Consider the following 22,973-nt stretch of genomic DNA (forward strand, 5'->3'; position numbering starts at 1 on the left):
CCCTTCGTTTTGTTATTTTAGTGGTTTGTTGACGGTATACAGCGTACATCTTTAACACATCCCAGTCTCTCTTCAAGTAATATTATACGACGACGTCATTACAGTGTGCACATCTTAGAATAGTGTGCTTGCGTCTCTCCCTTCCGGGCCTTTGTGTTATTGTTGTCATACATTTTACTTCTTCATATGTTACAAAGTTCACAATACAATGCTACTTTTGTTTTAAAACAGTTCTATATTAAAGACGTTTAAATAATAATAAAAAATTCTTTCATCTTAACCCCTGTGGTTAGTCTTTTGACTGTTCCTCATCCGTATTTCCATTTAGTATCATTTTCTTTCTGCCTGAAAGAATTCTCTTAGCCTTTCCTTAGTGCGGGTCTGTTGGTGATGAATCTTTCAGCATTTGTATGTCTGAAAAAGTGTTTTATTTTGCCTTCATTTTTGAAAAACATACTAGTAGTTTCTTTCAGTACTCCAAAGATACTACTATGCTCAATTCTCACTTGCATTGTTTCTGACAAGAAATCTCTTGTCATCCTCATCTTTGCCTGTCTGCCTTTTTCTCTGGCTACTTTTAAGATTTCCTCTTTATCATTGGTTTTGAGCAGTTTTGTCGCGATGTGCCTTGGTGTCATTTTCTTTGTGTTTCTTGTGTGTGGGGCTCCTTAACCTTCTTGGAGCTGCAGGTTTTCCTGTGCTTCCTGTTGTCCGATGTGTGAAAATTGGTTCATCTATTTTGTCCATCTTTTATTTGTTAAGGCAGAAGAGTATATGTGGTCCCTTATATTGCATCTTGGCCGGAGTGAGAAGCTTTAGGATTCTTCTTAAGTGTTATGTGCTTATTTCATGGAATTTTGGCAATAGTACATCTTCGATTATTGTTAGTATTGCCTCTAGGTTGTATAATGGGTAAACAGAGTGGTTATTTCTACTTGATAGGAAAAGTGGAAAGTTCATGGTATTGAGAATCAAATAGGCTTGTGTTCAAGTCTCACATATGGCATGTACCAGCTTTGTGACCTTGAGCTTGCTGTTGAAACTTTTTTAGCTTCAGCTTCTCCTCTGCAGCATGGGAATAATAGTTATCTTTTGTGGTTATTGCAAGGATAGATAGAAATTTATGTAAAAAGCCTGGCGTATTGCCAGTAGCCAATGAACGTTTGCTATGATAATTATTCCCATTCCCCATCATCTTATAAAGGGACATATAAAGTGATTTAGTCATCCTGGCAAAGGAGCTGTTTTTAATCAGAGATAATAAAAATTTGAAATGCTTTCATCTCAAGCAAATTTTTAAAAAGGGAGATTGCCTGACTTTCTGTTGTGAGATGATTACATACTTTACACACATAACTTACTTGATATAGATATAACCATAATTAATCATAACATAGACAGAAGTCAACAACTAAGCAAAAAGAGCTTACAGCCAAAGTGATTTCCTAGTCCACTGCAAATTGGAAGTACAGAGATCAGTGCTAGAAACTGACCCACTCACAACGGCAAGAAGTTATTACTGTGGCAGACAAGCTATGAAAAGCAAATATAAAAACTGAAAAAAGCGCACTAGTAAAAGATCATAACCATTAAGGCTGTTACTCTACTGACAACAGTGACCCAAGTCATCAAGGAAAGGGTGAAATTGGGTTCATTGTTGTTAGCTTAAGGGAGAGAAGCATGCGATATAGTTTAGAAAGATTTCCACCTGTAAGTTTCTTTTTAAGAAATGTTAACACTTCAAGGAGTAAACATTGGTTGAATAGAAAAATGTGCTAAATCAAACATCTAATTCCTTGATGAGGCTGAGTAAATGAGTTTCTCCTGTACATGTTCTGGTCCTGTTTAAAAAGCAAAGCAAGGGGCCGGCCCAGTGGTGAAGTGGTTAAGTTCACAGGTTTGAATCCCCCGCACGGACATACACACCACTCATTGAGCCATGCTGTGGTGGCATCCCATATAAAATAGAGGAAGATTGGCACAGATCTTAGCTCAGCCACAATCTTCCTAAAGCAAAAAGAGGAAGGTGGCAACAGATGTTAGCTCAGGGCCAATCTTCCTCAAAAAAATAAAAAATGAAAAGAATATAAAGCAAAGCAAGTTGACTTTTTGAAATTGTGCCGTAATCTTCACCCTCGAAAGAGTCTATTGTAACATTATCTTAAATTCTATTAGTCTAACAGTATGACTCTTTTCTGTGTATTCTAGTAAGAATAAAAATTTTATTTTTCACCTCTCATATTGCGTATTGTAGATTCCTTCATTCTCATGTAGTTTACCTAACAGTTTGCCCAGCCCTCATTTCAGCAGTGTTTGGGTTTCTACTGTGTGGCAAGTCAGGAAGAAGGTAATACCCTGGGCTGTGAAAGGAATGCTTAGCCCACTGTACAGTGTTGGCTGCCATGAGCCCTCGCCGTGAGAAGGTCGCATAAAACACACAAAATAGCTATTCGATACTGTTTTTCGTTCTCAAGGAATTTATAATTGTGCGTAAGTTCCAAGACTTGCATAAATTCTTTCTTCATCAAATTAGATCACCAAGAAACTACGTAGAAGGACTGTCGTTACTTGCCTTCCGCAGAAAAGCCTTCACTAAGCCTTGACTTGTTAGAGGAGAGAGATTTTTAAGTGACCATATGAACAATACTTCTGCGTTTTTCTCATTTTTATTAAAGACATTCTCCATTATTTTGTTCCAGGTACCCTTTGGAAAACCTATTTAATACCAGAAAAAAAACATTTTCTCTCTTGGAGACTTGATATAAGTACTTGATATAAGTACTTCCAATAGAGAATAAGAATTACATAATTCACTATGTCAGTCGTGAGAGCTAACATCTTGAGGATTGTTGGCTTGTATGATTTACATGCATGCTTCTCCTTTGCATGGTTTTGGTTTTCTGTTTCTTCTTTTATTTTATTTAATGAATGGCTTTTACTCTAAGCTTACTTACATCTCATTTTGAAAGAATATAGGATTGAAAACTAAAATAAAACTAAAATAAAAATGATAGAACAATTTAAGAGTGTCTGTAAAAATACTCATTTGGCTGTAATCAAGTGTCTGCATTCATAGTCATCTGTGCCTTTGAGCACATTACGAGGTAACATCTCCAGGGTTTTGAAGTGTAAGGCACAGTGTTATTCTTGAAGGGCTGTAATAGTGATCTTTTCCACCCCTCCACCGTGCTCCAATATCATTATGATAATAAAAACATTTTTCTCTGTTAGCGGTTGGTTAGAACGTCCTTCTGTGTCTCTGCTGAGTATCATTAGGTGTTTAAATGGCTGTTGTCTGTAATCATACTATCATTTCAGTTTGTGTGGCGCTTTTTCCCCTGATAATTGCTGCAGGGCCCTCACGTAAAGCTGTGAGCTCCAGCCTCCATTCTTTCTGCAGTGGGGAGTTGGGAAGGGGAAGCAACTACAAAGTAGTCATGGAAGAGGGAGACGTTTTAAAGGATGAGAGGGTTTGCTTTGTCACTGACTGAGACTTAAGCCTGAAGGGGAGTCCCAAAGAAACATAATAGAAATGGAACTTTAACCCTATGAAAGGAAGGTGAATGTGAATTATATCAGTTTTCTGGTATGCAGCTGTGTGTGTCAATGTGGAAAAAAATAACATTCCAGATGTGGTTATCAGAGCATGTAAATTAATGCCAAAGAGCCAAGTTTACATTGTTAGGTTTTAGTCTTAATTACTAATTACTTTTCTATATATTGACATCGTGAAACATAAGCTTTTAGTTCTGCCTTTTTGTTTTTGGTATGCTAATTTGTTTTGTTTTAATTATATGAGGCATAATTATAGAAACAAATTCTAATGTTCTTCATTGACGGTAAATTCTATTATTAAATACACAGGTTTTCTACAGTAACAGCCTGTCGCATGGAGAACTATCTCCTTTCTTATTTACAGTATATTGAAGTTATTATGTTTTCTAAGATTTATTGTCTGGAACTCATCAGATTAAGTTTTAGCAAATCATGGTAATTTAAAATAATCTGTAAGTACAGTAATATCAGAGGTATGCAGTTATTTTTACTAAATTACCATGACTAAACATAGTAAACTGGATGATTCCCACACTTAAAATGTTTAGCCTTTTACCAATATAGGCATTTCAGCCATGTATTTCTAAAACAAACATTACGTGTATAATTCTGCCTATCAGTGAAATAAATCTTTGCAAGTTTCTTGACCTTAGAAATTTTGGGAGCCAAAAATCTCGAAGGCTAGGAGAGGAAGTCTCCAACTTGACAGAAAATTGAATGCCGTTTGGTCATTTACTTGTTCATTCACTCATCAAATATATATGAAGCCCCTACTATGGACTATTGTAGCTGCAGGCCCGTGAGGTAGAAGGAAACAGGTGCTGCCCTTAAGGAGCCTATGTTGTTGCAGGGAGAGAACCCTGTATGGGCATCATTGTGGTCCAGTGTGTTTTAAGTGCTATAAAGACGCACGTGCAAGGCCCAGTGTTGACCCAAAGGTAGGAGGAATCTACAGCCTGGGTGCCTTGGTCCAGTGTCTCCTCTCTGGCTTATGTGATGTTTCTTTCATCCTTCCTGTCAGCTGCCTGAGTTAGGCAAGGAGAGAGTTAGGAGAGGAAGTCAGCTTTAATTGAGGACCAATTGAAAAGCAAGACCCCGGGGTGCTCAGGGCAGAAATGCCTTGAATTGGATGGAGCCGAGGTTCTTTGAGCTCCCTGAGCTGAGACTTACTGTGGGCAGAGGGTCACCTCTTGCTTTTAATTACTTTAGTAATGATGTTTGTTCTCGTTGATTATATTTACTCCCATGTTTTAAACCTTATAAGCTCAGGGACTGCATCTGGTTTTTTTACCAAGGACTTTGAGAATCAAGTTTGTGTTGGGTACAGGGGCACTTAACACAGCATAGATTTATAGACGGCTTAGCTATAGGGCTCATTTTAGCTGGGTGCCGACACTTCGGTACTGTGAGAGCATTTCTTAAGGTGTGGTGCTGAGGTGGATGAAATGAAGAAAAAGAAGATAACAGCGGAATGGGTGCATTTTTTTTTTCTTTTTTACTCGGAAAGACTGAAGGAAAGCACATGGTTAGGAAGGTAGAAATAAGCTAGGAGGTAGCTACTGTTCATGCAGGATGATTCATTAGGTTCAAAGTGCCTGTGGATCAAGAAATGTTAAGATTGGGGGCGCTGTGGTCATGTTGAGTGTCTCAGACAGCTCGGCAATGACAAATGACTTTCCTGTTGGCTTGAATCTACCCATGGATTACGTTAAAGATCTTGTTAATACATAGACTCCTTTGTATACATTTAGGCTATAAAGATTTAGTTGAATTGAGCTCATCTTTCATATGCTTTATTCCTAATTAATTGTCAGTATTTCATTATAATGTCCTTAGTCTTTAATTTAAAAACTTACGGATTGAAATTGAGTTTTTGCTAAATTTATACAGAAATACAAATCATTCTGAGGGTCGAAATTATGTTGATATATTATTTGTGAAATTATAAGCTATCGTTATACTATTATCTGTTACCATCCCCAGTCATTGCTATGTGTTAAAAGTGAAACGCCACAATTGTCTATTGCAGTGGACACAGTATACTACGAGTTCATTAATGATCACTCCTATTCTCTGGCTTTTCAGGTTGATTTAATGATGCACAGATTTGAAGTAAAAAAAAAAAAAAAAAATTAGTTTCATTCTTCTCCAAAGTGTATGAGCTCATTTTATTGACCTTTTTGTAACTAGATGCTTTCTGATGCAGCACCCGGAAAACTGAGAATTGTCCATGGAGATGTGTTGACATTTAAGATAGAAAGGGCTTTTCCAGAAAGTCTTAAAAGACACTGGGAGGATGGTAAGTGACTTGGTTTGGTTCTCTTATTTTCTTTTGTAATTATTTTTATTACAAATGTTTATATTATTTATTATGTATTACAAATGTTTGTTGTTATACATTTATCCTAAAAATTATCTGAACAGAATTAAGTATTGTGCATTGTAATTTTTTTTTTTGCTTTTCTACTTTCTTCAAAAATATAAAATCTAATTACTTTTTCTTAATTCTAATTTATTTGTGTCATATTTTTCAAATTCTTTGGGTTCTGTTCACATAAACTTGTCATTTTTATGATACCGTGTAAGGATGGGGTGAACTCTGAAGTGTTACTTTTTCCCAGTGGTGGAAAAGAAATGTTTTAGTAAACTAAGCCACACCCAAGCCTTTCTTGTACCTTTATTTCCATTCTTTTGCATTCGATGACCAACCAGGGCGCTCTTCCTTCATGGACAGTGTTTACGGGGTTCCTGCTATGTGCCAGCTCTTTGGAATACATAGGTAGACAGGATAGGTTTCTTGCCTCCACAACCCCTCAGAACAAATGGAGGAGCGATTTTGGTGCACGCCCGTCTAGCTGCGACCGTGCCTCTGGCCTCTCCACAGCTGGGCTCCTTCGGACTGGTTCCCGCTGTCCACCTCCACCTTCCAACATGCCGCTCTCTTCTCAGCACGCTGCCTTCAGGTTTCCGCCCCTGCCCCAGCCACGCTTGAGTCACTGTGACATCCTGATTGCCTATTTCAAACCTTGGAGTCCTCCAGCATTCATTTAACTGTTGACTACTGTCTTCTGGAGGATTTCTCTGCTCCTGTCTTCCCTGATACCAGGCCCTCCTACTTTTCCTTTAACGTTATTGGGAGCTTTCTCAAACCTTTGCTGGTGGTTATTTTTCCACCCACCTCTTACATGTTGTTTCTGAGATTTTTCTTTTGAGGCATCTCTCTTTTCATGCTACAGATTACTACATTACTCCACTCCTACGGTTTCACTGACCACCTATATAATGCAGACACTTAACATCTTTATGTCCAGCCTGTATCCCCTTCCTGGGCTTCTGACCCTCTGACAGCTTCATCTGGGTGTCCCACAGGCACTTTGACCTCGTCATGTCCGAAGCAAATTCTCTTTTCCCATAAACCAACTCTGAACACTAATTAGGTAGAATTTTTTCCCTTAATAATCCAAAGCTGATTGTGAGAGTATATTGCTTTTGAAGAATAAATGGACTGAAAAAATACTCAGCCATATCTTTTCATATATTTTTGTTTGATGCTATTAATATCCAATTTGATTTTACCCTTAACTAAAATTTATTCAGAATATATATTCATTCCAAGTTGTTTTTTCTTCTGCCATCCAGATCCTCCAAATGTACATATTATTGGAAATCTGCCTTTTAGTGTATCAACTCCACTGATCATCAAGTGGCTTGAAAATGTTTCTCGTAGAGATGGACCTTTTGCTTATGGCAGAACCCAGATGACATTGACTTTTCAAAAGGAAGTGGCAGAGGTAAGTTTCAACTTTTTCTGGCTATTTTATCACATGATCAAATTCAAAATAATACTGCATTAAGTAAATACTCCTTTATACACACAGAAAAACCCAACAACAGCTTAACCAAAAATCAAACATGTAATGATGATGACAGATGTGACTACAGTAAACTCTCCATGGAGAACGTGATTGACATCATGACATTCAAGAAGGCAGTATAGTAAATGTAGGATGGAGTGGCCATACAACAACTGAAGAAAGACGAAACTGTGGGATGTTGGTGATACATTAGTACATAGGGATTAGCACATGATATGTTAAAATTGATATGTTGAACTTAATGAGAATGTGATAATCAACTTGGAGCTGAGAGAGGGAGGGGGTTTGGTGTCTCATTATTCAGCGTATAGACTTCCACTTAATCCCCCACCTCAGCTATGCCTGCGATCCCACAGCAGGAGTGTTCCAGGTTCCCTCTCTAGAAAGTAAACCTGCAGGGTAGGCAAGGTCAGTGTTTTAGCTGCAGTGGTTTAAGGAGGGGATCTGCAGACTAAGTGTTTTTAAAAAAATTTTATCGTGACATATAAATACACAAGAGTATATAATGTATATGTATGGCTTAATAGAAAGACAGTCAAATCCATACCCCCAGTGAAATTAATAATTAAATTACCAACATCTTTGACACCCTCTTGTATACGTCATTCTGATCGCATCTCCTGTCCCCCATGTACTACCAAGGTAATCAATACCATGAATTTGGGACTTACCATTCCCTGAGTCGTTTATTACATAGATTCTTATCTATATAATTAATATACTTTAGTTTTGTCCATTTTTGAACTTCATACAAATGGATTCATACAGTATGTATTCTTTTATCCTGAGTCACTCATGTTGGTCATAGCTGTAGTTTGTTTGTAGAGCTGTATACTGCCCACTCTTTAACTCTGTCATAATTTATCCATTCTCCTCTTTTGGGACCCTGAATTTGTTTGTATTTTGTTACTACAAAGAAAACTATCATAAACATTGTTATATTTATGTCAGCTGGAGCATATAGGCAAGATTTCTCTAGGGTGTATACCCGGAAGTGGCAATGCTGGATCATAAGGTCTGCAAATCTTCACCCTTGCTGGATAATTCTAAATTTGTTCTCTAGTCGTTATGCCCATTTATATTCCCACCAACAGTGTGTGTGAGTTCATTTTGCTCAATATCCTTTTCAGTACGTGCTATTACCAAACTTAGGCATTTTTGTTAACCTGGGAAGAATGTGTCACTGTGGTTTTCTTTTGTCTTTTGCTGATTTTTAATGAAATTGAGCACCATTTTACATGTTTATTGGCCTTTTGGATAACGTGTTCTGTGAAGTGCTTGTCTCTTACCCGTTTTTCTATTGGGTTGCTTGTCTCTCTCATGATTTGAAGGAGTTCTTACATATTCTTCATACTAGTTCTTTATTAATTAAATGTGTTGCAAATTTCTTCTTCCACTCTATGGCCTATTATTGTTGTCTTTTTGCAATTTTAAATTTATGGTTAGTGCTTTTTGTATTTTGGTGAAGAAATCCTTTTATATCCTGAGATTGTGGAGATAGTCTTCTCTTATCTTGTAGAAGCTTTATTGTTTTACCTTTCACATTTATATCTATAATCCACTTGGGATTGATTTTTCTGTTTGGTTGAAGTAGAAGCCAATTTTGCTATTTCTAACATATCCCAGTTAATTCAACACCATTTATTGAAAAGTTTGCCTTTCACTGACCTCTATCAAAACCTCTGACGTAATGACAAAGCTTATGTAAGCATTGGTCTGATTAGAGACACCAAGAAGACAGATGATGTGAAATCCAGGAAGCAGAAGGCCCAATATAGAAGCTAGAGGAGCGAATCCTCACGAAGAACATTCAGTTCACATCAGAGCAGATCAAGAATTTGACAGAATACCTGTCGTGTTTAATACATTGAAAGAGTAGTTGTACAAGTTGGGGAGAGTTTAGGATTGAATTAGTGATAAATAAATAGAAAACTAAATACAGTAGGGATTGAAGCAAATAAAAGATACCAATATTGAAAAGAGAAGTAAAAAATAACATTTGGAGGTACATAATTGTTTATTTTGGAAACCTAAGGCAAAAAGAGGGACCTATATAAAAATAACCACAAAACTTTACCAAGAGTCTCCAAAGATCACTGAGATACGTCAACAGAAATATCAAAACCCTGGAAGGAAAAATTTTTATTGTAAAGATGCTTACTTTTCCAAATTATGTTTTTCGATAATGTCTTGAGATGTAGTTGAGTTCCAGGGGTCATCTTAAGGAATGGACCTGCAAGAATAGATACAAAATTTTGAAAAAGAAGAGTGATGAGGGAAGACTTACTTATCTAATATTAAAATGTGTTGTAAAGCTCTAATAATCGAAGCACTGTGACACAGCATGAAGCAGATCAGTGAAGAGATTAGAAGGCCCAGAATCAGACAACTTAGTGTCTAATAATAATCAGATCATAATCAGGGGAAAAGAAGAATTACTTAGCAAATACATGGATATTTGGTTAACTCTTATGAAAAAATTTAGTAGTTCACTATATATAAAAGTTAATTCCAATTACTGTGTCTTGAAATTCACCACTCTTTTCTGCAATGGCTAATCTGTTGTTAATTTTACTCAATTTATTTTATTTTATTTTGCTGAGGAAGATTAGCCTTGAGCTAACATCTGTTGTCAATCTTCCGGGGTTTTTTTTGCTTGAGGAAGATTAGCCCTGAGCTAACATCTGTGCCAGTCTTCCTCTATCTTATATGTGGGTTGCCACCACAGCATGGCTGACACGTGGTGTAGGTCCATGCTCAGGATCTGAACCCATGAACCCAGGCCACTGAAGCAGAGGGTGCCAAGCTTAACCACTGTGCCAAGGGATTGGCCCCATTTACTCAATTTATTTTTTATTTCAGATATTATATTTTTATCTCTAGAAGTTCTGTCTAGGTTCTTATTTATCTTCCCTTTCTCTGCTCATTATGTTCCTGCTTTCCTTGGCATCTTTGCGTATAAGTATAATATTTAAAAGAGCTGTTTTAAGATCTTTGCCTACTAATTTCATTACTTCTGTTATTTCTGCACTCTTTTACCAGTTGATTTTGTGTCTCTGTGTGAGTGTGAGGAAGATTGGCCCTGAGCTAACATTATTGCCAATATTCTTTTTGCTTGAGGAAGAGTGTCCCAGAGCTAACAGCTGTGGCACTCTTCCTCTCTTTTGTATGTGGGACACAACCACAGCAAGGCTTGATGAGCAGTGTATAGGTCCATGCCCGGAATCCAAACCTGCAAACCCTGGGCCACCAAAGCGGAGCTCGTGAACTTAATCACTACACCACCGGACTGGCCCCCACCACTAGTTGATTTTTTTTCCCTCTTTGCTACATGTCCCATTTTCTCCTGCTTTGCAAGCCTGGTAATTTTTGACAAGATACCAGATATCATGAGTGTTTTTGTGTTTGTTTTTAATGTTGTAGAGGGCTGGATTTTGTTGTATTGGGTTGCATGGTGGGTTTTGTTCCGGTATGTAGATAAGTTACTTGCAGGTTGGTTTGAGGCTTGCTTTTAGGCTTTGTTATGACGGGTCCAGAGCCTTTAATCAGAGGCTAAGTCCCACTACTAAGTCACGACCTTTCTGAGGAATCCCCCAGTGCCTGTGTATTTCAAGGGCTCTCTACTTTAGCTATTGGAAATGCAAACTATTTCTAGCCTTGCGTGAGCTCTGTTCTGTCCTACTGCTTTCTGATGGTCCTGCCTCCCAGCCTCCCAAGCCTTGAGTTAACCTCAGGCACTTACAGATCAGTGCTCAGCCAAAGACTTAAAGGAGCAGATCTCAGGAGCTCTGCTCACTCCCTTCTTCTCCTCCTGCCCCAACCCGTGGCCACATCTCCAGTAGTCAGCCCCGCACATTCTGGCTGCCTTGGCCCCCCAGAACTCCAGCCTCTGTCTCCTCAGGTCAGGGAGCGCTCTGGGCTCTGTGTTCCTCTTCCCTGTGCTGCAGCCTGAGAATGGCCCCCAGCTGTAAGCTTCTGTCACTGATCATGGTCCCATGCTGCCTGTTGTCCAGTTTATGAAAACTATTGTTTCATGCATTTTATTCAGCTTCATAGTTGTTTCTGTAAGAAGCTTTTTAATATCAGAATTCCTTTGAGAATGGATTATATACTACATTAGTTCAGTTCTTTAGATGCCTTCTTTTCAAATAATGTATGAGACTATCATAAGAATTTTGTTTCTTAGATACATCTCTCTCTTTTAAGCCCTTTAGAGCAGTGGTTCTCATGGAGTGATTTGCCTCACCCACCCCTTAGGGACATTTTTAGTTGTCACAACTAGGGGGAGGAGCTTCTGGTGTCTAGTGGATAGAGGTTAGGGATGCTGGTCAACATCTTTCCGTGCACAGGACAGTCCCCCACAACAAAGAATTATTCAGCATTAACCATCCCAAAATGTCAATAATGCTGAGGTTGAGAAACTGCTTTAGAGTACTTGGCCATAAAATCCATCACAAGAATGTAGGACCCTTTTGCATTTGTGAGGGACTCTAAGATGCCATCCCACTTTCCTAAGCTTCTTGTCACTTCCTTCTCATGAGTCTGTTCATTCTCTTCTGTTGGTTTGAGTTGAGGCCATGTTAATAGTTTGCTTTGTTGGTTTTCTCAACCTTTAGATTTGTCCTTGGGTTTTTTTCCTAGCTGACATGATGATTATAGTATTTCTGTTCTTGAATAACACAGTAGAGATGCAAAATACCATGTACTCTAATTCTTTTTGGGAAAGAGCAAAGAAACAGGCTTAAAAGATGGAGTAATATTTTCAGTGACTCAGAATGTCAGTGTGGTTATTAATAATAGTGTTGCTTCGACTTCACCATATGCAATTATTTTTCTTTAACCAAAAAAAGTTGATTTTAATATGAATATTGAGAAGAGTTTATATTGAGTCTATAATTTATGGAATACTTTAGAAGTATGGGTACCACTGGTCCTCTGACTGATTTTCACATTTTGCAAGTGGAAGTTTCTATGGGAGAATATATAGCGTGATTTTCTTACATACCCTCTCTTTGTTCTTGACAGTCTTATTTGTAATTTTGTATTTTAGCCGCGGAAAACATTTTTAAATAAATATTTTCTTTGCTTGGCTTTGTGAGTTACAAAACAGAAATAAATGAGCACAGTCCCCTTACTCGCTTCTCTCTAGGACTGCAGGGTGGAAGTGTAGGCATTCAGCGCACACACATTAAGGGACACACAGACTATATAAAGTTACAGCTCATAAAGTAGAATCAGACTGTGTAGCAGTAACGAGACCTTAACAAATCTCATCTGACCTCATTTTATAGATGATGAAACCGAGGCTCAGAGTTGTTTAATGTCTTCCAGAAGGTCATGGAGCCAGTGACAGAGAATGCTGAACTTGAACACAGGTCGCATGTTTTCTGCTGAAGTCATGGTGTTCAAGTCCTTCATGTGAGCGGCCTGTGGGCTTTGCTTTCTGGGTCCAGCATCAGCCTCCTTATCTCCTATCCTCTGTGGGGACCCTGGCTGTTGAATGGTCACATCCCTAGCAGGGAGAGAGTCACCTCTCTGTTAATTATCTAGTTCTTACTGCCCTTGATATTTGGCTGTGTAGCTTCTCAAGTATAAGCCCTATTTTTCTACTTAAAATTATTTTAGATGAATAAGAAAAAAAATAACACTGTCCTTGCGAATTCTTTGACCCCTTGTTTTTCTTATACTCAGTCGGAATGCTTAAAAGCTCAAGGGTTAGAGGTTTCCTTTTACTGAAAAATTAACTGGTTTGGTTTCCTGGCCTTTGCTGTTAAAATCTTCTATCTCGACTTTGAATTTTCATAGCTTTACCTATAATGTATGTATCACAGAAATGTCAATTCATGTTTGAATGGTTGATCGACCATTTAACTCTTAAGCTAGCTTTTAGTGAAGTCTTTTGCAAAGCTCTCCGGTTTGAATTGTTCCGTAATGAGTTAGGGCAGATGTGTGTGCTGCTTTCTTCTAAATTAAAACCTAGGATTCACGTGTTTTCATCTCCACACCCTGGGTGTGTTTGCTCCAGAGATTGGATGGGTCAAGTTAGTGGGTCAGGATACCCTGTGCCCTGGCAGGACTGGATGCATAGTGCTCTACGTGAAATGTTCTGCAACGTGTCTTTATATCAAATTAGCTTACTCCGTGCCTCACTGCTTTGCTTTTTGGTTAAAGTGATTTTTAAATTCTCTTGCATTCACCAGTGCAAACAGACCTTTCAGATGTAAAGTGAAAAATTGGAAGAAAATCCAGGTTGAAATAATAGTTTTTAATCTGGGCATTTCTTTTGGTTTATTTTGAATTTTGTGATTATGTTCATGCTAGATTTTAGTTTTATACAGCTGTTTGAATTGAGCCAGTTTGCACAATGCATTTTGAATTTTATACCAGTGGTAAAATTAAGCTCTTTTTCTTTCTTTATGAAGAACTAGAAATATTTTTGACTATTTGATCCATAAGCTTATTCTTTAACTTAAATCCGTACTTCCATTGTTTGTCTTTATGTTTTTTATATTTGCTTGAGAATATATGTCTTTGTTGGTTTTACATTTTAGTAGGGAAGAGTTTGTTTTGTCACGTGTAGTGTAGCAACTCATTACTTGTCTTGAACTCAACTTCCTAATAATTTCAACTCTCCAAATACAGGCAAGAGCCAGGTAACTTAAAATAAAAAGGCATGAGATGAGGGATGGCTTCTGAGTAAGAAAGTAGATGCGACCAAACGTGCAGTTAATTTTGCCCATAGGAAATTTTCTCAGTATCTCAGATTAAAACCTATTTTTTCATCTTATTTAAGGCAGATCTCTTACAAGCCAAATTATGTGGTTTTCATGCCCACAGCAGGTTAGAAGCAGCAAAGTAAAAGGGACTGTTAGAGCTTGGCACGACAGTGATGCAGCAAAGAGAAAACCCAGTGCGGTAAATACAACTCAGAAAGCACAGTGTCTGTTTAGCGAGGAGGCACGCTGCTGGCTTACCAGCTCCAGGATTATCCCAGTCATCGTTGCTATTTTATTGTTGACCCTCTGTCATTCAGAAGAGCTTTAGAATGTCCAGTGAGCTCTTAGAACACAGAGAAGCAGAATGCATTTTAGAAAGATGGTATGCCTAATTTTATTTTACCCGTGACTTAGCTTGGTCCAACCCTAGCATATTGCCGTAGTTCTCATAGCTTTTTTTAAGAAGTAAAATATTGTAGATGGGGTTGGAGCCGTCCTCCACCCCGTTCTTTTTCTCCTGAGTTGTACCATCTTGAAATTTATATTCATCACTCCCCTGCACGTCTTTTACCTTCATCTCAGTTATAGATACACACACAGAGTGAACAGTAAGTTATCTTTTGAAGTTTTTATACAAATGGAGTCATGCTATACTTATTTTCTGCCACTTAATTTTTTTATTCGACTTTGGGATATATGTTGGTAACCCTATTATTCACTTTCACTATCCTTTAGTATTCCAGTCAGAATTGCCACAATTTACTTATTCATTCACCTGTTGATGGACCTTTGTTTTTCCACTTTTCGTGATGCTTCACACCATGTTGCAGTGCTCATTCTTCTGCATATCTCCTGGGGAGTATGTAAGCTCTTCTCTAGGACGTACTTCTGAAGGTAGACTGGAAGGATCAGAAGGGTTGACTCGGCTTCACCTTTACTCTGTATATTGCCAAATTGTGGTCCAAAGTGCTCGTGCCTATTTTCCCTCTCACTAGCAGTGTCCTCTTGCCATGTCCTCGCCTTTACTTGGTTCTGTTTAAATTATTTTCATTTCGTGCATGTGAACTTGTATCTCATTATGGCTTTAATGTGCATGTCCCTAATTTGTAATCTGCTTGAAGACAGTTCATGGTTCATTTGTGTTGCTCTTATCATTTCTTACCATATTTTCTATTAGTTGTTTGTCTTTTGATTATTGATCTGTAGGTGTTTCTTCTATATTCTGAACACTAATCCTTTATCAGATGTATGAGTTTCAAATACCTTCTGTCAGTCTGTGACTTATCTTTTTTTTTTTAAGAATTGTTACCTGAGCTGGCATCTATTGCCAATCTTCTTTTTTTTCCTCCTGCCTTCTTCTTCTCCGCGAAGCCCCCCAGTACGTAGTTGTAGGTCCTTCTAGTTGTGGCATTTGGGACGCCGCCTCAGCGTGGCCTCTTAAGTGGTGCTAGGTCCGTGCCCAGGATCCGAACCGGCAAAACCCCAGGCCACCGAAGTGGAGTGCGTGAACTTAACCACTCGGCCGTGGGGCTGGCCCCTGTAACTTATCTTTATAGGGTTTTTATTATACAGACGTCTTTACTTTTAATAGAACAAAATATATCAGGCTTTTCTTTTATGACTTCTGCCTTTGCATCTCTAAGTTCTTCCCTACTGTGGAGGTCATAGATATTTACTAAGAAAAATTTTTTAAAGTTTTGCTTTTCACTCACTTGGCATTTATTGTTGGTTATAGTACAAGACAGAGACCTGCTTTGCCCCCTGTAGACACCTACTTGTACTAGCATCACTTGTTGAATGATCCCTTTCCCCTGAGCACTTGCTCCATCACATCTGTCACGTATCAAATATCCTCATGTACTTGGGTCCGTTTCTAAGGCTTTTTGTCCCGTTGGTCTGTTGGTGGTCTGTGCCTTCATTTTGACACCTGGTGGGCTGAGTCACCCCACCTCGTCTTCCCCTCCACGTCCGTTGTCCCTGTTCTTCAGGAGTGTCCTGGCTCTTCTTGGCCCTTTGCTTTTCTGTTTAAAGTGTAATGGAATTTAAAGTTCTTTTTAAAAATCCTTTTGGGATTTTCGTTGAAATTGCACTGTATTTATGAGTTAATTTGTATATACCTGATTTTAAAATGAACATGTTTGGGTACTTAAAAGAATAAATTCCTAGTTTCTTGTAAAAATCAGTTGTCAAAAACAGCCAATTCTCCAGGAGTTCTGAATAGTCAAGGTTTTATTACGTTTAAATAAAGAAAAGGACACCATTGAAAATGTTCGCTTATATATTGGAGTAATTCATAAAACTAAAATATTTAAGCATCTTTAGTTCTTCATTATGCTTGCTAATTTCTTCATTCATCAAAGATTTATTGATTACTTGTTTCGTACAGGACTTTCTTCTACAGAAAGTAACGGTGATTTGAAAATCCTCCACAGTCAGTGGCAGGGAGGTTTTCTTACTTGATTTTTGAGTGCATTGTATATGGTATTATTCACAGTTCTTTGATGTACCTCAGTTGATATTGGGGGAGAGTGTTCCCCATGCTGACGACATAATATGTGTCAAATAGCTTATGCTTTTAAAATTTGCATCAAAAAAATCCACCTGGTGTTCATAGATAATGCAACATTGGCTCCATTCCATCTGACCAGACTGAAGTCATTATTTGCTCAAATTCCCTTTTCTTCCATAGAGACTTACAGCCACTACGGGAAGCAAACAGCGCAGTCGCCTTTCCATTATGGCCCAGTACCTCTGCAGCGTGCAGCACGTCTTGACAATTCCAGGTCGGGCTTTCGTCCCCAAACCAGAGGTGAGTTTCTATTTGTTTTAGTATCTGGAATTAGGATTTTAATTATAATCTTGGTTCTTCCGGGGATGTGTCATAGGAAATTCTCTCTTGGATCTGATCTTTATTTATATGCAAACTGTACCATAACTTTTTCTTTACCTCTCCAGAATAAGAACCATAAAAATCACAATGTGGATAGTTAGTTCTGTTCTAATTTTCTCCCCCTTAGGTAGAATGACCAAATGTCGAGGTTTGTCCGTGTTGCCCTGGTGGTGGTGGTGGTATTACTATTATTATTATTACCATCATCCCTGTTTATTCTTAAAAGTATCCCAGGATGGAAGATAAGTTATATGGTCACTCAGTCCTCACAAAAAGAAATGAGAATTTTTTGTGATTCTGATAGAGACTTCTGACTAAAGTTATATCAAACGTTATTTATTTATTTATTTATTTATTTTTATTGAAATACAGTTGACATATAACATTGTGTAAATTTAAGGTATACAATATGTTCACTTGATACATTCATATATTGTAATATGATTGCCATTGTAGCGATAATTAGCACCTCTATCATGTTACATAATTATCCTTTCCTTTTGGTAGTTGGAATAATTAAGTTCTAATCTCTTAGCAAGTTTGATTATAATACGATATTGTTGTCTGTATTCTCTGTACTGTGCATTATATCTCTAGGGCTTGTTTACTACTCATTGTGAGTTTGTGCCCTTAAAGACATCTGTCCTGTCCCACTACCCCCAGCAACCACCATATTATTCTGTTTTCACAAGCTTGGCTTTTTAAATTTCCCCATATAAGTGAGATCATGCAGTACTTGTCTTTCTCTCTCTGAATTATCTCACTTAGTATAATATGCTCAAGGTCCATCCATGTTGTCACAAATGTCAGAATTTCCTTCTTTCTCGTGGCTGAGTAATACTCCATTGTGTACATGTACCAATTTTCTTTATCCATTCATCTGTCGATGACACTTAGTTGTTTCCCTGTCTCGGCTGTTGTGAATAACGCTGCAGTGAACATGGGGTGCAGATGTCTTTTCAAGTTAGTGGTTTCATTTTCTTCAGGTAAGTACCTGGAAGTGCAATTGCTGGATCATACGGTAGCTCTGTTTTTAACTTTTGAGGAATCTTCATACCGTTTTCCATGGTGGCCGTACCAAGTTACATTCCCCCCAAGAGTGCACAAGGGTTCCCTTTTCTCCGAATCGTCGCCAGCACTTTTCTCGTCTTTTTGTTGATAGCCATTCTAGCAAGTGTGAGGTGATGCCTCATTGTGGGTTTGATTTGCATTTCCCTGATGATTAGTGATCCTGAGCATCTTTTCATGTACCTGTTGGCCATTTGGATGTCTTCTTTAGAAAAATGTCTGTTTAGTTCTTCTTCCCATTTTTCAACCAGATTGTGTTTATTTTTGTTATTGAATTGTATGAGTTCTCTGTATATTTTGGATTTTAACCCCTTATTCAATATATGATTTGCAAAAATTTTCTCCCATTCTGTACATTGCTTTTCTTTTTGTTAATTATTTCTTTTGCTGTGCAAAAGCTTTTGAGTTTAATGTAGCCCCATTTGTTGATTTTTTCTTTTGTTCTTTGTGCTTTTTTTGTCATATCCAAAAAATCATCGCCAAGACCAGCGTCAGGGTGCTTCTTGCCTATGTTTCTTCTAGGAGTTTTATAGTATCAGGTCTTATGTTTAGTCTTTGATCCATTGTGAGTTAATTTTCCTGGGTGGCGTAAGATAGGGGTCCAGTTTAGGGCTCTGCATGTGTTTATTCAGTTTTGCCAGCACCATTTGTTGAAGAAACCGTCCTTTTTCCGTGGAGTGCTCTTGGCTCTCTTGTCAAATGTTGACTGTATAAACAAGGGTTTGGTTCTGGGGTCTGTGTTCTGTTCCATTGGTCTATGTGTTTTGTGCCAGTGCCCTACTGCTTTTGTTATTGTAGCTTCGAGTGTAGTTTGAGATCAGAAAGTGTGATACCTCCAGCTTTGTTCTTTTTCCTCAGGATTGCTTTGGCTATTCTGGGGCTTTTATGGTTCCCTACAAGTTTTAGAATTGTTTTTTCTCTTTCTGTGAAGAATGCCATTGGTATTTTCATGGGAATTGCATTGAATCTATAGATGGCTCTGGGTAGGCTGGACATTTTAACAATATTACTTCTTCCAATAAATGAACACAAGATGTCTTTCCATTTGTTTGTATCTTGGTCCATTCCTTTCAGCAAAGTCTTGTAGTTTTCATTGTACAGTTCTTTCACTTTGTTGGTTAAATTTATTCCTAAGTATTTTCTTGTTTTTGATGCTGTCATGAATGGGATAGTTTCTTTATTTCTTTTTCAGATTTTTCATCCATAGTATATAGAAATGCTACTGATTTCTGTATGTTGATTTTGTATCTTTCATCTTTACTGAAATTGTTGATCAGTTCAAACAGTGTTTCGCTTGAGTCTGTGTACAGAATCAGATCATCTGCAAATGGCAGCGGTTTTGCTTCTTCCTTCCCAATTCCTATGTCTGTTATTTGTTTCTCTTGTGTAAGTGGTCTACCTAGGACCTCCAGTGCTATGCTGAATAGAGTGGTGAGAGTGGGCATCCTTTTCTTGTCCCTGATCTTAGAGGAAAAGCTTTCAGTTTTTCTCCATTGAGTATAATTTTAGCTGCGGGTTTGTTGTATATGATCTTTATTGTGTTCAGCTACGTTCCTTCTGTACCCAATGTGCTAAGTGTTTTTTTGTTTTGTTTTGTTTTGTTTTGAGAAAGATTAGCCCTGAGCTAACATCTGTGGCCACCAATTCTCCTCTTTTTGCTGAGGAAGACTGGCCCTGAGCTAACATCCGTGCCCATTTTCCTCTGCTTTACATGTGGGACGCCTGCCATTGCATGGCTTGACAAGCAGTATGTAGGTCCACACCTGGGATCCAAACGGGTGAACCCTGGGCTGGCCCCAATATGCTGAGTGTTTTTGTTATGAAAGGATATTGTATTTTGTCAAATACTTTTTCTGCATCTATTGAGATGACTGTGTGATTTTTATCTTTCATTTTATTAATGTGATGTATTACATTTATTGATTTTTGTATGTTGAACCATCCTGTATCCCAGGGATAAATCCCTCTTGGTTACAGTGTATAGTCCTTTTTATGTGTTCCTTGAATTCAGTTTGCTGATATTTTGTTGAGAATTTTTGTATTTGTATTCATCAAGGGTATTGGTCCATAGTTTTCGTTTCTTGTGGTGACCTTATCTGGCTTTGCTATCAGGGTAATGCTGGCCTCAGAATGCATTTGGAAGTATTCTCTCCTCCTCAGGTTTTTGGAAGAGTTTGAGAAGGATTGGTGTTAATTCTCGTTTTAATGTTTGGGAGAATTTGCCAGTGAAGTCATCTGCTCCTGAGGTTTTCTCTGTTGGGACGTTTTTGATTACTGATTCAATCTCTGTACTTGTTATCGATCTGTTCAGATTTTCTGTCTCTCCCTGATTCAGTCTTGGTAGTTTATGTGTTTTATAAATTTAGCATTTATTTTAGGTTATCTAATTTGTTGGCATATGATTGTTCATAATAGTCTCTTATGATCCCCTGTATTTCTGTAGTAGCAGTTGTAATGTTTCCTTTTTCATTTCTAATTTTATTTGCATCTTCTCTCTTTTTTTCTTAGTCTGGCTAAATTTTTGTCAATTTTGTTTATCTTTTATGAAGAATCAACTTTTAGTTTTGTTGATCCTTTCTATTTTTCTGCTCTCTATTTCATTTATTTCTCTAATCTTTACTGTTTCCTTCCTTCTGCTAACTTTGTTCTTCTTTTTCTAGTTCCTTGAGGTGTAAGCAAAGTTAGGTTGTTTATTTGGTATCTTTTTTTTTTAATGTGGGCATTTATTGCTATAAACATCCCTCTAAGAACTACTTTTGCTGCATTCCATAGGTTTTGATATGTTGTATTTCCATTTTCATTTGTTTTGAGATAGTTTTCTATTTCCCTTTTGATTTCTTTGACCCATTGGTTGTTCAATGTGTGTTGTTTAGTCTCCACGTTTTTAGATTTCCCAGCTTTCCTCTTGTTGATTTCTAGTTTTATACCATTGTGGTCAGAAAAGAGCATGATTTCGATCTTAAATTTGCTGAGATTTGTTTCGCACTCTATTATATGATCTGTCCTGGAACTTGTTTCGTGTGCACTCGAGAAGAATGTGTGTTCTGCTGCTGTTGGATGGAATGTTCTACATGTGTCTGCTAAGTCCGCTTGTTTTAGAGTGTGGTTTAATTCCAATATTTTCTTGTTGTTGTTGTGTCTGGATAATCCGTCCATTGCTGACAGTGGCATTGAAGTCCGCTACAGTATTGTTTGCTATTTCTTCCTTTAGATCTGTTAATATTTGCTTAATGTATTTTGGTGCTCTGATGTTGGGTGCGCATATATTTACAACTGTTATATCTTCCTGATGTATTGACCCCTTTGTATGGTGACCTTTTTTGTCTCTTGTTAGCGTTTTTGGCTTGAAGTCTATTTCGTCTGATGTGAGTATGGTTGCACCTGCTGTCTTTTGGTTTCCCCTTACATGGAATATGCTCTTCCAACCCTTCACTTTGAGCCTGTGTGTGTCTTTAGAGTTGAAATGCATTTCTTGTAGGGTCATATAGTTGGGTCTTGTTTTTTATCCATCTGGCCGCTCTCTGCCTTTTGATTGCTGAATTCAGTCCATTTATATTTAGAGTGATTATTGATGGTAATGATTTACTGTTGCCGTCTTATCATTGGCCTTGTGGTTCTTTTAGGTCTCCATTGTTTCTTTTTCCCTGTTTCTATGTATGTTTCTTAAGTGGTGGTTTTCCATGGTGATTTGCTCTGTCTCCCCTTTTATTCTCTGTGTCTGTCCTCTAGATTTTTGCTTTCTGATTACCATGTGGCTTACATAAGCATCTCATAGATAAAATAAGCCTTCTTTTGCTGAGAGTACCTTATCTTCATTCTCTTATAGAGGTTCCACCCTTTTATTCCTCTTTTATATTTTTGATGTCACAATTTACCTCTTTTTATACTGTGAATTCATTGAGAATTATAGTAGCTGTAGTTTTTGATGCTCTTTTCCTATGTCTTTACACTCGAACTAAGTGGTTAATACACCATTCTAACATAGAGTTACAGGTTTCTAATTTTGTTTGTTTTTCACCTTTGCTAGAGTATTGTATACTTTCAGTTGCTTTTGGGTCACTAATTAGCATCTTCATTTTAGCTTAAAGAACTACTTTGAGCACTTCTTGCAAGGCAGGTCTAGTGGTGGTTTACTCTCTCAGTTTTTTTTTTTTTTTGGGGGGGGTTTTGTTATTCTTTTGTGTGTGTGTGTGTGTTTGTGTTTTTTTTTTTATTATTAATGTTATGATAGATTACAACCTTGTGAGATTTCAGTTGTACATTTTTGTTAGTCATGTTGTGGGTACACCACTTCCCCCTTTGTGCCCTCCCCCCACCCCCCCTTTTCCCTGGTAACCACCGATCTGATCTCCTTATCAATATACTAACTTCCACCTATGAGTGGAGTCATATAGAGTTCGTCTTTCTCTGACTGGCTTATTTCGCTTAACATAAAACCCTCGAGGTCCATCCACGTTGTTGTGAATGGGCCAATTTTGTCTTTTTTTATGGCTGAGTAGTATTCCATTGTGTATATATACCACATCTTCTTTATCCAATCATCAGTTTCTGGGCATGTAGGCTGGTTCCACATCTTGGCTATTGTAAATAATGCTGCGATGAACATAGGGGTGCAACGGACTCTTGAGATATCTGATATCAGGTTCTTAGGATAGATACCCAGTAATGGGATGGCTGGGTCATAGGGTATTTCTATTTTTAACTTTTTGAGAAATCTCCATACTGTTTTCCATAGTGGCTGTACCAGTTTGCATTCCCACCAACAGTGTATGAGGGTTCCTCTTTCTCCACAACCTCTCCAACATTTGTCGTTCTTGGTTTTGGATGTTTTTGCCAATCTAACGGGGGTAAGGTGATATCTTAGTGTAG

General features: G+C 37.8%; 1 protein-coding gene across 1 annotated transcript in view; it reads left to right on the forward strand.

Annotated features, from left to right (window-relative positions):
- The window catches only part of TFB1M (transcription factor B1, mitochondrial), a 68,451-nt gene that overhangs the window by 11,009 nt on the left and 34,469 nt on the right, over positions 1-22,973 (forward strand). The window contains exons 3-5 of the mRNA XM_001493402.6: positions 5,746-5,854; positions 7,195-7,346; positions 16,836-16,955. Coding sequence (XP_001493452.2) covers positions 5,746-5,854; positions 7,195-7,346; positions 16,836-16,955 — 381 coding nt within the window. The remainder of the gene's footprint in view (positions 1-5,745; positions 5,855-7,194; positions 7,347-16,835; positions 16,956-22,973) is intronic.

Source organism: Equus caballus, chromosome 31 (assembly GCF_041296265.1).
Source record: "Equus caballus isolate H_3958 breed thoroughbred chromosome 31, TB-T2T, whole genome shotgun sequence".
In the NCBI taxonomy this organism is placed as follows: domain Eukaryota; kingdom Metazoa; phylum Chordata; class Mammalia; order Perissodactyla; family Equidae; genus Equus; species Equus caballus.